General features: G+C 43.1%; 1 protein-coding gene across 1 annotated transcript in view; it reads left to right on the top strand.

The window, feature by feature from the left end:
• Positions 1 to 14654, top strand: part of Sec10 (Exocyst complex component Sec10) — a 196718-nt gene that overhangs the window by 93322 nt on the left and 88742 nt on the right. The window contains exon 11 of the mRNA XM_070527533.1: positions 3138 to 3246. Coding sequence (XP_070383634.1) covers positions 3138 to 3246 — 109 coding nt within the window. The remainder of the gene's footprint in view (positions 1 to 3137; positions 3247 to 14654) is intronic.

The following is a 14654-nucleotide window of genomic DNA, read 5'->3' as shown; positions in this document are numbered from 1 at the left end:
AGACACTGATAAATTCGAAATGCTATCAGCTTGCAGAACATCCGAGTCCAAGCACAAATGTAACACATTTGGCACAGACTGTAGGCCTGCAAATTGCAGTGATGAGTCTGGCACCCCATTACTTCAGTGGTCTTTCAGTGAAGTGTGGATGTGGCGTGTGGTGGTTTTGTTAAATCCAAACTGTAATGTAAATGTTGGAGTTAAATTCAATTTGGGTGTACATTGAAACGTAAACTGCTGTTTGTGGAAAGCCCTTGTTCACAAGAACACAAGCCTGGTGGCGCAGACATCTCTAACCGGCATACCATGTCCGGAACCACTCAATGAAAAGGTTTAATGTTATCCATGCTCTCTTGTGGAACGCACAAATTGAACCGGGAGGCTTCTCCCATTTTTGAAGCAGCGAGCAATCTGATTTTGTTGATAATGAACGGCTGCAGTTTACGCAAACCTCCTTATTTGCAGCAAGCAAAACTGAGACACGCACTGCTCATTTTCCGTCCTTGGCATTACTGCCCTTCAGATTCAGTGTCTTGTTTAACAGCATCTGCTAAAACACTGTTGTTTCAGGATCACAGGCTCTAAGTTTTTGACAGTGAGAGGAGAAGCGCACTTGTTAGTAGCACACTTGTTAGAAGTGCACTTGTTAGAAGTGCACTTGTTAGAAGCAGCACACTTGTTAGGACAAGTGCACTTGTGCAAGAAAGAAGTGCAAGAAAAGTTTATGTGCCCTTCCTCTCGAAAGAGTCCCGCTTCAGGCCAGAAAGTCAAGGTCACACGCATAAGTGTCTCTATGTAAGACACATTACCTATAATGCCTGTGATGTCACTGGTTATGGCATGCAACTTCGCTAACTCATCTGATGTGGAACATGCCATTCCACCACTGAAAGTGCATTGCACAACAAAAAAGGAACAGGAGAAAACATGGTCCCTCAGCTCTGGCATGAGAGAATGCGGGTAAGGAATGCCGCTTGTGGACGGTAGTCAAGGCAAAGGAAAATGGTGTTGCTGTAGGCAGTGAAGCTCGCCTACTGGAAAAATGCAATTACCTGCAGAACTGTGGCATGATGAATTTCGGCTGTCGGAGCTCGCAAAATGGTAACTGGTAGGCTACACTGAGCACAAAGCTGCGCCAGGTCTGCTTGCATTACCCAGCAGCAGACAGCCAGCATGCTGTGGCTCCATGCTCATGGAGCCAGAGCACGCTGGAGGTCTGTAACTGGGTGTTGTGAGAAGAACGCCGCTTCAAGGTGCGCGGCCATGCGCTCGCTGCAGTCCCCCATTTTCAGTACCGTGCGCTCTGATACCCGAAATTCATTGCGCCACAGTTTTGCGGGTAATCATATTTTTCCAGATCTAGAAGTTAATATAGCTTGTATGGAGAGTTCGCTTCAATTTCCCAATTACGATGAGCCCGCTGCAGCTAAAGGTTGAAAAAGATTATTTTTTTTAATTAGTGAGTAATCACCACATAACACCCTGTGGTCCACACTGCTGATGGCATGTCTCTGAAGAAACTGTCCTTCTATTTCAAAATGGCTATTTATAAATATTACTTAGTCTTCGTAGAAACACCCTGTATTTGAATGAACTGTGGTCAAGGCTGTGCACTTTGATGCAGGAAAGTGAGTTCGACGATCGCACTCGTAAGCAACTGTGTTCTACAACTTGTGGCTCTAAACACCTTTATGTGAAAGCCTGTGAATGACACTAACGGGGAGATGCTTTCTCTCAAAGTGACACTAAATTTTTCCCATCTGACAAGGGTGTTACATTGTAGTACAGGAGCGCATTCACTTGATCAAGAAGTTTTACAGCTCTGCAGGCACTAACTAATCTAGAATTGGTGGCTGAAATTATGAGTTCTTCTCACCGGCGGAAACCAATATGTTGACATCATGTAGCATGTGACATAACGTTATGTCTAACTTACGTCCCTCCCTCATTTTGGGTGTCGGGTCGCTCTGCTCCTGTTGGCAAGAACCCTCTGGGACAGGCCTGCTGCAGAAGCAGAGGAAAAAAACATGTACTGCAGAAGTCAATATACAGGTTTACAGCAGAGGTGCACACGTGGCTGGGCAGAGCATACTGTTGGATACGGACCCTTTTCCTGGCATCACTCAAGTTCCCAGACCACATCCGATCGGCGTTGCATTCCAATTATGGTGCACCGGGGCACGTCTACCACGTTACCAGACCTGTCGGACAGGTTGACTACCCCCACCTCATGCACCGCACGTCAAGCTATTGTCTCCCCTCCCCCTGCTTGACCCTTCCCAAAAGTGCAACAGGAGGCTGGCACGGTTCCAGGTAGTTGATCTTGGTCCCGAGCAAAGCTGTTTTTGCGGCTCTGGAAGGTTGTTCAAGAACAACCCATCTCCTCCAGCTGACCGCTTCCAGGCGAGGAGGTGACGCCGGAAAAAAGTCAACTCTCTGATAATGGAGCCCTTAGAGCGTCCCTATTGGCCGAATGTGATGGCACTTGCACGGGCGCCTACCATTGGAGGAGAATAATGACAGCTGAGCTGGCTCGATGATTGGCCAAAAATGACGTCACCCCGAGAGACCGAAGGGGAGAGACAGGGAAAAGAGGTCTTTCGTTCTTCTTGCCATGGGCTGCAGCGTCCGATTTGCTGCTGGCCGTCGATGACTTTGACTGTTCATTACTTTGTGTTATTACAGTAAATAATGTAAATAAACCTTCAGTTATAAAAATCCTCCTCAACATAGTGCAGCTCCCGCACTCAACGGCAAGGTCTAATAATACGCAGAGTGGACCCATCTGGAACGTACAACAATAATTTCTCTTCTGAAACAGAATGTAAACATTTATCGCCAGAGACAAAATTATAGTGGTTGAACGGTCTTTTGAAACTCGCTATCTACAGTGCGTGTATACCACATCCTTCTGTGTCCTCATCCTTTTGTGTGCTATAAGCCTCATCATGTCATACCAACATGCCCAAAATGCTGTGTTACTGCTCTTGTCACTGTTCTTTCATCTGTTTTTTTCTTTTTTATCAGTTAAAAATAACGCTTTAAAATCACATTTTCATGTTCTGCACAGTTTATGTGGAACTGTCAACTTTTTGTTGATAAGAGTGAGTAATTCAGTTCTATGCACATCTCTGCAGTTGTCCAAGCCCACAGAGCTGCCAAAAAGTGTGGCACAGATCTTTGACATCCTGCTAAATGGCCTTTGCATTGAGCACATTCACTATGCCCTGGACATTGGCCTGCGAGGTGAGTCTTTTCCACTTGCCCAAGTGGGCTGCTAAAGTACCTTGTCATATCTGCAGGCATACCCTCCAGCTTCTATTGGGGTAGACGAAGACCACGGAGCAAGCGCTGATTCACAATTTTTATTCATACAAAGCAATGCAATATATGTACACGCGCAAAATCAAATCAAGATGCATAAAAAAATGCACGTGTCTCTCAGTACTATTCCTAAAACAGGCTATCAATGTATGGCAGTTCCTTCTTTGATAGGTGATAGTGTAATGGAAGGCTGGCTAATGCAGTGAGCACCTTTATGTTCACTGAGAGCAGCTCCAAATGCAGCCACGGTGACCACATTTCGATGGGGGCGAGATGCGAAAACACCCCTGTGCTTAGATTTAGGTGCACATTGAAGAACCCCAGGTAATCGAAATTTCTGGAGTCCTCCACTACGGCGTGCCTCATAATCACAAAGTGGTTTCGGCACGTAAAACACCATAATTTAATTTAATGTTTAAGCAGAATAGAACTTTTGGTGAACAAATGTCAGTGCTTGCAAACATGGCAATGTGTGGACACATGCACGCAATCATTTTTGTTAAAGGGATGCTGTAGCGAAAAACAATTTCACCTGTATTAGTAAATTGCCCATCTACAATACCAAAAACACCACTCCTACCACAAGAAGGCCCTTGGCAAGCCAGAAAAGGCACAAAAAGGAAGGACAACAGGCAGCACAATCGCCTTGAATTTCACGCACCAGCTTGCTGTGACGTCGTGGATTTTGATGGCACCTTCTCTGGCCTAGCTCATTCAGACTAAATTGTTCTAGAAGAGCCCAGGACTGAATATACGCAAGTTTCGTTACGTTTTACTGGGCCAACACAGTCAAAATACGAAAAAGAAACTGATTTGAAACAATGTTTATAGATATACTTCAGTTTAGGAACTCTGCCGCAGGAGTTGCATGCGACTTACTGCTAGGGAGTGTGAGGGCGCTGCGGTCGACGTTTGGGCGGTGCTGCCGGTGCGTGTGAGCATCCTTGGAGTCTCTTTGCATTGGCAGTGGCCACATTTTCTTGGTCGCACCATGGTTTTCCTCACCTTTTGTATTTGTGAACTGTGTTTGCGCTTCGTGACTTCTTTTAGGGGTCAATATTTCCTTCAGTGAGTGACTGCTGATATATTTGTATGTTACAACGAACAGGCAACGAAGTCTTCGGCTTTCACGGCTGACTGCTACGGCCAGCAGCTCTCTGACACGAAGTGCTTATTTCCTCGGCATGTTTTGAGTTTCACATGCAAAGTTCGTTGATATTCAGCCGATATGCCGATGTGTTTTGCGCCTGGCGGTACGAGCAGGTACAGAAGCAACCCAGACAAGCGGCACTTTTTTTCGCCGCCATCGGACCCCAAGCTTCTTGAAAGGTGGGCGAGAGCTATTCCCGGAACGACAAGTTGCTCGGCAAGACATGCAAAGTGTGTGACATTCACTTCCAGTTGTCAGACATAATGAAAACATACGACCATGTTATCATTGACGAGGTTGTAGAGATTGAATGGGGTGCATAGGCACTGAGAAGTGGTGCCATTCCGATGCAATTCCCAAACTTGCCGAGTTATGTCTTCTGTATCTAAAAGGCAGCGGTCACTGAGAAAGAAAGTGTTTATAGGCTTATAGAACCTGTGGCTTGCCAATCTGCAATCTGCCCAATGATCAAGCTCATGTTTCTAGTTGCCTTGCATTAAAAATTATTTGCATGCATAAGTACCGTTGAGAAGACAGTAAGTCAAGCAAGTGGTGCCAAAAAAAAACACACTCGCCAAGAATAAAAGAAAAATAAAGAACAGGACGTTTCGGGCCTTGTACGGGTCCCTTGATCACAGTGAAGATACAGTATAAGCATGGGCGCACGGCTATTTATGGGTGAGGTGGTGCAGCGTACAGGAGTATATCTCGGGAAGATTACCCTGCATCCTGTTTGTCGTGTGCGAGTTGATTAGTATGATTCTAAAAGCAAACGGGCAGATAGGTGTTTCTCAGTTGCGATGATGGGTGCCGAGTCCCAGTCAATTCTGTGTTCGGTTAGTTCATGATGTTCCGCCAGGGCATTTGTTACTGTGTGGCCTTTGGCGACGTCATTCATGTGTTGTTTCAAGCGCTGTTTAGAATTTCCACCTCTCGGCGATGTGCGACACGTCACACTTCTTCCATGGTATCTTGTACATCACTCCCGGGTAATCCGTGTGCTTTAAAGGGTCTTTTGCACGAACCAGCTGTTGGCCAAAATTTCGGGAAGACACGTGGGCACTTTGCACACCGTAGTGCTTAAAAATTCTTGCAAGGGCTTCACTTGTTCCGATTGTGTAAGATACCGCCGCGCGCTTCGCTGTTTCTTTCACCATTTTATGGCGAGGCTTCGCTGGTTCGCACTCCTTTCTTCTGAGCAGTTGTAGAGGGTAACCATTGTTTAACAAGTCTCTTTTCACAACATGCAGCTCTTGCCTGCGTTTCGTGTGGCTGGAGCAGATGTGGAATGCCCGGGAAAAGAGTGCTGCTGCAACGGTTCACTTTTGCCCAATTAGATGCATCGAGTCGAAGCTCAGGTAGTTTCCCGTGTGAGTTAGCTTTCTGTACACACTATTCCTGAAGTCGAGTGTTCGACAGAAGCCCGTCTGGTCGGGATGAAACATTAAGCAGTAATATGACTGACACCGACCAAAAAAAAAAAAAGCTAAAATATGAGTAATTCTTGACATTGAGGTGAAACACATGCCAGTGTGTAAGCTGAGGCACGCACTCATGGGTGGTAAGGACAGGCTTCCGAGAGAGGTGTTTCCTGGTGTAGTCTGCAAGACATCCTGCGCACATTGTGACTATGCATACATTGATGAATCGGGCAACTTTAGACAGAGACTGAGGCAGCATCAGAACGATGTCGAAAAGAAACAAACAGTTTCAAATGCCCTGGCCGAGTACACAGATGCAACAGGCTACACGATTGACTTGGAAAACTTAAGAATTATCAGCCAAGGAAGAAACTTGAAATCGTGGCTGTATATGGAGTCATTTGAGATATAGAAAACACGTCACATGCTCAGTCGAAGTGAGGGAACCCTCCCCCTGTTGTACACGCACTGCTTACGTAATGTGCTGAGGAATACATAAGCTTCCATGAGCTTTCCTTCACCCCCTTGTGAACAAGGCTTCCAGAACAAAGCTGAAATGTTTTAAAGAATTATTCATTTTTATCATTTTTTTTGGTCGATGTCTGTCATTTTATTGCTTCACACACTATTCTTATAGCCGTTTGAAGTCCTCTCCAAGAGGAAATCCAGGAAGGGAATGCACCTATTGGTTGCCTCTTCGACCTCGAACTGTATACTCGGATTGAAGGAATATAGGTGACTTTAGATGGGATCAGAGCTCCAGAAGCTGCTCACTGAAGTTTTCAAGTTTGTCCCACCTGAAAGAAATAATCTTTACTAGAGGTTGCTCTGCCACAACGAATCGGCTCTTGCTCTCTACGGACTGCTGAAAATTCAGAAGTCCAATGTTCTGGTACGACCAATTGTGGACTACACGCATTTGCCGCTGTACGAACTGTCTGGCTGCCAGCACCATATTGTCAGACCACTTGTAGGACTCGCGCCCACTTTTGTGAAAGACTCCACTCATTTCATTGAGCAAATAAGAAGCACCTGCATCGACGACGACAAAGTCATAATCTCCTTTGACGCAAAGTCAATGTTTACAGGCTTGCCTGTTGACTATGCGGTCAAGTGCTCCAGGAAACTTCTCGAGGCTGACTCTTCTTTGCCTGAACGCACACCATTCGAAACCCAATACATTTGCCGCCTTACAAAATTTTGCCTTGACAATACATACTTCGTCCTTAACAAAAAGTATTACAAGCAGGTATTCAGCACAGCGATGAGAGTTTCTGTGTCTGTCGTTTGTGCCAGCATTGCTCCAGAGGATCTGGAAAGTGCCGCCTTGTCTTCGTTCGGGACACGACCAAACCTCTTTCTAAGATACATGGATGACTGCTTCTGTATTACCGTCGCCAGCTCGCAACACATTTCCTCAAGCACCTAAATTCCTTCAAGCCAAGTATACAGTTCACGGCTGAAGAGGAAACCAGTGGGCACATTCCCTTCCTGGATGTCCTCGTAAAGAGCACTTCAAGCAGCTTTATGACTACTGTGTACAGAAAGCCAACTCACATGGGAAAGTACCTGAGCTTCGACTTGATGCACCTGATTGGGAAAAATCAATATGTTGCAGCAGCACTCTTTTCTTGGGCATTCTGCGTCTGCTCCAGCCCTGCGAAATGTAGGCAAGAGCTGCAGGTTGTGAAAAGGGACCTGTTAAACAATGGTTACCCTCTACAACTGCTCAGAATGCAGGAGTGCAAATCAGCTCTTGCCTACATTTCGTCTCACCGTGAAATTGTGAAAGAAACAGTGGAGCATGCAGCTGTACCTTACACAATGAGAACATGCAAGAATCTTTAAGGGCTACGGTGTGCAAATCGCTCACACAAAAAACCTTTTGAACCACATGACCTACCTGGGAGTGATCTACAAGATACCATACAAAGATTGTGATGTGTCGTGCGTCGCCGAGAGGCGGAAATTCTAAACAGCGCTTGAAACAACACATGAATGACGTCGCCAAAGGCCACACAGCAACGAATGCCCTGGCGGAACATCACGAACTAACCGGACACAGCATTGACTGGGACTCGGCACCCATCATTGCAACCAGGAAACACCTATCTGCCCGTTTGCTTTTAGAATCATACTAATCAACTTGATGCACGATAAATAGGACGTGGGGTAATCTTCCCAAGATATATACCCGTACATTGCACCACCTCACTTATAAATAGCCGCGTGCCCATGCTTACATCCTCATTGGGATCAAAGAACCCTAACGGGGCCTGAAATAGCATGTTCTTTATTTTTCTTGGTTTTGGCGAGTGCATGTTTTTTTGGCACCAGTATGTTTCCTCATCAGGGGCCCTATAACGTAAAACTATTTCAATATGTATTCCAATCTCCTAATGTCAAATTTGCGTAACCGCCGATGCAAGCATCGGGCAGTGACCCGCAGGGTTGTCTGAACAGACCAATCAAACACTCTCCTCGTTTATAGGAGGTCACTTTTGTTTACCTTAAGAATGAATAACATTGCCTACACTGAGCAGCTTGTCTTATCTAATTGGCTGACAAGAGGTGAGGAGTATGCTCAAGTTTAGAGGGATTCGATGGAGCCAAGCCAGTGCACTGAAAATCGATAACTGCATGAAGGAGGTGGTACCAGCATTTGCAATTAGTCCGCTTTCCCTTACTTAGCTAGAAGTGGCTGGTCGAAAAATCATGGCGGCATGCAAGGGAAGGTTAACAATGCCGCTGAAATAGATCCTCAGCAAAGAAGAGTTGGCAGAGCAAGATCATAAGCAAGCCGAAAGTGCTCGATAACATTACATGGCCGTGCGAAAAGTTTTATTGTATGCACATAAACCCATGGTCTTCAGGAGGTGCGAGTAGCCAGTGCCTGTGCGATTTAATATCGCACCATGTAGCAATATATACAGAGAGCATATGCTATTGTTCACAGGCATTAAAACCTGGAACGGACTCCCAGTAGCAGTCATTAATTTCTCGAACTTCCCTAGTGCCCTGAAACAATATTTTCTTTCTTTGTTAAAGACAGAATAAATCACGAATTTCTTGATAGATCTGTACAAAGCAAGAATAATTATATTTTTAGACTATTTTCTACTTATTCTATGTAATTAGTATGACATGATTGTGTTGTTTTGTTATGCAATGAAATGTCATATTGCTCTCGTTCTTGCTCATTATGTACTTATTGAATTTCAAAAATTGTATGCTTTATCAACCAGTTCAGTACTAATCGATATTGTTTGCAATTTTTTGTGGGATACGTAAATGAAATTGACATCTAGTACACATTCTTACATTGAGATATGTATTCTCCTGTATTTGAACTGTGCCCCTTACACTGTTCTTTGGTACTCTGACGTATTCACTTAGTTTTAGTTGATTTGTGAATTAACAATCAACAACTTTGTATGTAGTATTACTGTTGCTCTTTTTTTATTCCTGCTGTGCTAAAGTATCCTTTATATTTTTTTCTCGGACCTTACACTAGCGTCCAGCTACAGTTCCAACAAGTGGTTATTACATGTACATAATAATCTGGAAAAAAAATTAAAATCTTTCTTAAAAATCTTTCTTTCATTGGCGGCAGCCATCTTTTATTCCTTTCGGAACGGGGCAGCCTGGAGCTATTCAGAAAGGAATCCAGTTTTGTTCTGCATATTAATGCATCTTTAACGGTAGACGTCACTTTGACGTGGTAAGTTTTTGCGGTTTTGTGGCGTCGCGCGCCCTGCAGTGACGCCCTGTGATAATCCGCAACCTGCAGATTATGTACAGCAGGTTGCCATTATCCCTCAAGAGAAAAGTATATAACAGCTGTGTCTTACCAGTACTCACGTACGGGGAGAAACCTGGAGGCTTACGAAAAGGGTTCTACTAAAATTGATAATGAGGCAACAAGCTTTGGAAAGAAGAATGACAGGTGTAACGTTAAGGGATAAGAAAAGAGCAGATTGGGTGAGGGAACAAATGCGAGTTAATGACATCTTAGTTGAAATCAAGAAAAAGAAATGGGCATGGGCAGGACATGTAATGAGGAGGGAAGATAACCGATGGTCATTAAGGGTTATGGACTTGATTCCAAGGGAAGGGAAGCGTAGCAGAGGGCAGCAGACAGTTAGGTGGGTGGATGAGATTAAGAAGTTTGCAGGGACAACATGGCCACATTTAGTACATGACCGGGGCAGTTGGAGAAGTATGGGAGAGGCCTTTGCCCTGCAGTGGGTGTAACCAGGCTGCTGCTGCTGCTGCTGCTGCTGCTGCTGCTGCTGCTGCTGCTGCTGCTGCTGCTGCTGCTGCTGCTGATGATGATGTCGCGCGACAGGCAGATGAAGTAGGTGCAGCCCAAACTTTTGACCAATAGCCGAGGGCTAATGGCCAAACGGCATCGAATCAGAAATAAATATTTTTCTTCTATTCGGTCCAATCATGCATAATCAGTGTGTACATGTCATATCGGATGGGGAGATATCGCAGTTTTCGTGACATCGCATGACAGTCAAAGTGGGGGTGGTTTGAAAGAAATTTTGACCAGTCACGCAGGGCTGATTGCAGAATTGGAATAGAAAAATTTGGAATAGCTTTACATTATAGCGCTCTAGACAAGTTTCTTTCAAACACTTGACTAAGTCAAGCAAGCAAACAAGCTGCATTTGGTGATCTTTTCTGGGAAAGTTCTTGATAGCCTCATTGAATATGGCACCAACACAGTTGGCTGTTCCCAGCACTGCAATGAATTCACTGGTAAAGTGATTCATCTTTATTTAGTTGGTCGAATACATTTCTTTGCTCAAAAAAGTGTCGAGAATGACCGTGCAGTGAAAGCACAAAGAGAAAGAAAAAAAGCAAAACTAGTTTAAATTTGCACAATATAGTTTGCTTCCTGAAATATGTGAATGAAGTTCTTTATATTTTGAATTTTATTACCTGATTGTCTCGTGACGTTTATCTTAATTTCGTGCGTGCATTATACTAGTGTTGTCTAACATGGGAAAACTCCGGGTAAAAATACCAGTGATGAATATATACAAAGCATAGGAATAAATGCTACTGAGAACCAAAAAACAGAAGCAGGTTTTGGCCAGAACACCCGATTGGTGGCGAAAGCATTCCACTTATTCCTATCAAGGTCACGCGTGCACTTGCAGTCAACCCAAACGAGGATTAAGCATGCAGGGTGCATAGCATCAGATTATTGGCACACATTTTGCACATAAGTAAAACATAATACAGCGGCACGTTGCGGCGTGTATTTTGAGCATCAGCCACAAGAGCGCAACACTAAAGACATAGAAGCTGCAACGGACATGGTCTGGTCCACCGGTTTACTAAGTATCACGCGCATTAAGACTTCAGGAGAGGAAAATGCACATCGTAGCACACACATATATAAATGCGCACCAGTAATAAACACTGCCTTGGCAAACGTACCGAACCAAACCTTCTACTTTGATGCTTGTTCATGTGAACGTACTAACTTCTTCCAATGATATTAACAATGTTCAAACTTTTTCTTGCATAATGAACTTGCAGCAAATTTTGAAAAACGAAAGGTAGCTGCTCAAGAACAAGTATTTTCGGAGCTTGCTACACAAGCTCAACATTGGAGCTAGCAGACAATGCTTGCATCGATAGCTCAACCCTTGACTGCAGCACCGCAGTGGCAGGAATAGCAGCAGGCAGGCTGATCTCAATGGGCACGGTGGAGAGTTTTGAAACTGAAGTATGTCTATAAACGTTGATTCAAAATCAGTGACATCACACTGACATATTTGCGTTTCAATGCCTGCGTAAAATTTAAAAAATGAAACTTTCACCTTTATTTTCTCTTCTAATAATTGACATATTATAGCAGATCAACAGCACTAGAAATTACAAAGAACACTTTATCAGTCTAACCTGACAATTAGTGTTTCTCTTTAGAGTCCCTTTATATGACAAGTGTTGCCAGCTTGCCATATTAGAGTTGCCGCCTTGCCAATTTTTCACCTGCAAAAAATGGTATTTCTCTCACAGTGCTGGCTGCCAGCCCATACACAGGCATGCCATTTGCCAGTTTTTCGATTCTCCGTAAATTGGCGCATTAAAAGCTGCATTGCAAGTGCCCTGTCTGGTGTGCATACTTAGCAAAATGACTGAATTGTCATAAACAAAGTTATTCTTAATTCTCTTAACTTTTCTCAATTACTTAAAACATCTTCAACAAAAAGGATTGGAATCCAGGGGCCCAATTTTAGTTAATCACAGCCATACGAATTTAATTCTGGGAAAGCTTTCCTTGGCTTCACTATCTCATGGCTTAACATGTTAAAAAGTCATGTATTTGCTCTCGTCTAGACTTCCTTGTATTGCTGTGTTGTTTGTCGGCCACTAGCATGCCTTGCAAATAGATTATTTGCGACAATAACAGCATATTTTAAGTGTACCAAGCTTTATAAAAACCTTTTAATAAATTTCTATCATGCAGATTTTGTACTTGGGGTAGCACCACATTATTTTGTTCTCGTTTTGTTTGTATCTTGGCATACAGCATGTTTTACAAAAAAATACCACCCCTCCTCGATCTGTCTACTCACAGTGCTGTTTGTTTTTCTTTTTCTCGCCAAAGTGGCAGCCCTAGCTTCTATGGAAGCTAGGGCTGCCACTGTTGAGTCTGCCACCACGAATTACCCATCCCTGTTGAGTACCCATCCCTGTTGAGTCCCATCCCTGTTGAGTACCCATCCAAGTACCCATCCCTGTTGAGTCTGCCACCACGAATTCACTTCACTGTTTCTAGCTTGCTAACTTGTTGCAGCCATCATGGTAACCTGACAATGAAGTAATATTTGAGAGTCATTCCTCAGTCAACTTTGACCATATCTGGGGTATTGGAAAACCAGCTAAAAAGGCATACTGAAAAAGTCTGCGCGGAGGCACAAGGACAATGCCAAGAAAAGACGGGGACGAGCACTAAAAAGGGTGCAATTCTAAAATTCCATGTGTATATATTTATTTTATTTATTTATTTTATTTATTTATTTATACTGCAATCCCGGTATCGGGATTATAGCAGGGTGGGAAAAAGAATTAAGCGCTTTCACAAAAATGGCAAAATGTAAACAAAAGAAATAAGGGTGCAGGTTGAAGCTCTGCAGCCAGCATCATGAATACATGTGAACAAGATATGATAAGTAGTAAAGATAAGTGCACGTGTCAATATCAAACAGTAAAAAATAAAATACACAATAGAACAGTAAAGTGATGAAATGCAGTCACACAGACTAGGCAATATGTTGAGCGAATAACGTCAGTGACGGTTGCAACACTTCATTGTTAGTGAGGTTATTCCAATCGGTAATAGTTCGTGGAAGAAATGAGTATTTAAAACAGTTATTACGGATGCGAAAAGGAGTTAGTGTTAGCTGTTGTCGGGTCGCATACCCAAACGAAAAATGAACTAAATGGGTGAGTTCGGTTCTGTAGTGTCTTTTCATTAATTGGTACATGAATTTGTCTTGCAGAACGATATCGCTCATTCATTGTCGGCAGACCAGCTTTGATTAAAAGATGTGTTATTGATGTATGTCAGTAATTATTATATATGTACCGAGCAGCCCTCCTTTGAACCCTCTCTACTTTGGTTATGTTAGTCTTAGTGAATGGGTCCCAAATGATAGCAGCATAATCTAAGGTACGCAAGACAATACATCTGTAAGCAAGGAGGCGGACAGATGGAGTGGATAACCGCAATGCCCGTCTTAAGAAAAACAATTTACAAAAAGTGTTACACATTATGAAATCAATATGTTTGTTCTAGCTGAGATTTTTAGTGACCCAGAGCCTTAGATATTTATATTCTGTTACCTCTGCAAGTGTCACATCATTAATACTGTAATCAAATGGTAAGGCATTCTTTTTGTGAGTAATCCTCATCAATACAGTTTTTTCAAAATTAATGGCCATTTGCCATGATTCACACCATGCAGAAACTTTTTGCAACGCACTATTTAGTAGTATTTGATCTGAGGCACTTCTTACTTCTGTATAAATTACACAATCATCAGCGTAAAGCCTAATTTTCACAGGAATGTTAGACACAATATCATTAATACATATTAAAAACAATAGAGGCCCAAGAACAGAGCCCTGAGGGACGCCAGAGTGAACCGTAAGCTTGTCAGAACAATTATTGGTAAAAAGAATGAATTGTTCCCTGTTTAAAAGGTAGGCGGAAATCCACTTTACTAATTGTTTGTTATGAAGTATTGTGTCTAACTTATAAATTAACTTTTCATGAGTGACCCTGTCAAAAGCTTTCGAGAAATCCATAAATACGGCGTCAATCTGTGTTCCATTTTTAATTGAAGAGGAAAAATCATGTATAGTTTCTACTAGCTGTGTACAAGTTGAGTAACCCCTCCTGAATCCATGCTGATATTTAGTAAAGAAATGTTAGCTTCGAGGAAGTTTGATATGTGATTGTGAATTATCTGCTCAAGTAGTTTACAAGCAGTCGATGTTAGCGAAATTAGGCAGTAGTTCTTGATCAATCGCTTGTCTCCACTTTTCTGAAGCAGTTTCACTCTGGCGGTCCCCCAGTCTCTTGGGATTTGACTTTCACACAAGGACCTTGTAAATAAAACAAACAAATATTTAGATGTCCATTGTGCATATCTTTTCAAAAAGGCATTAGGTATGTTGTCCGGTCCAGGTGATTTTTGTACCTCAAGGTTAAGCAGCATACTTAAGATACC

Source organism: Dermacentor albipictus, chromosome 10 (assembly GCF_038994185.2).
Source record: "Dermacentor albipictus isolate Rhodes 1998 colony chromosome 10, USDA_Dalb.pri_finalv2, whole genome shotgun sequence".
Classification (NCBI taxonomy): Eukaryota; Metazoa; Arthropoda; class Arachnida; order Ixodida; family Ixodidae; genus Dermacentor; species Dermacentor albipictus.
This window is presented reverse-complemented; position numbering and strand designations above follow the sequence as displayed.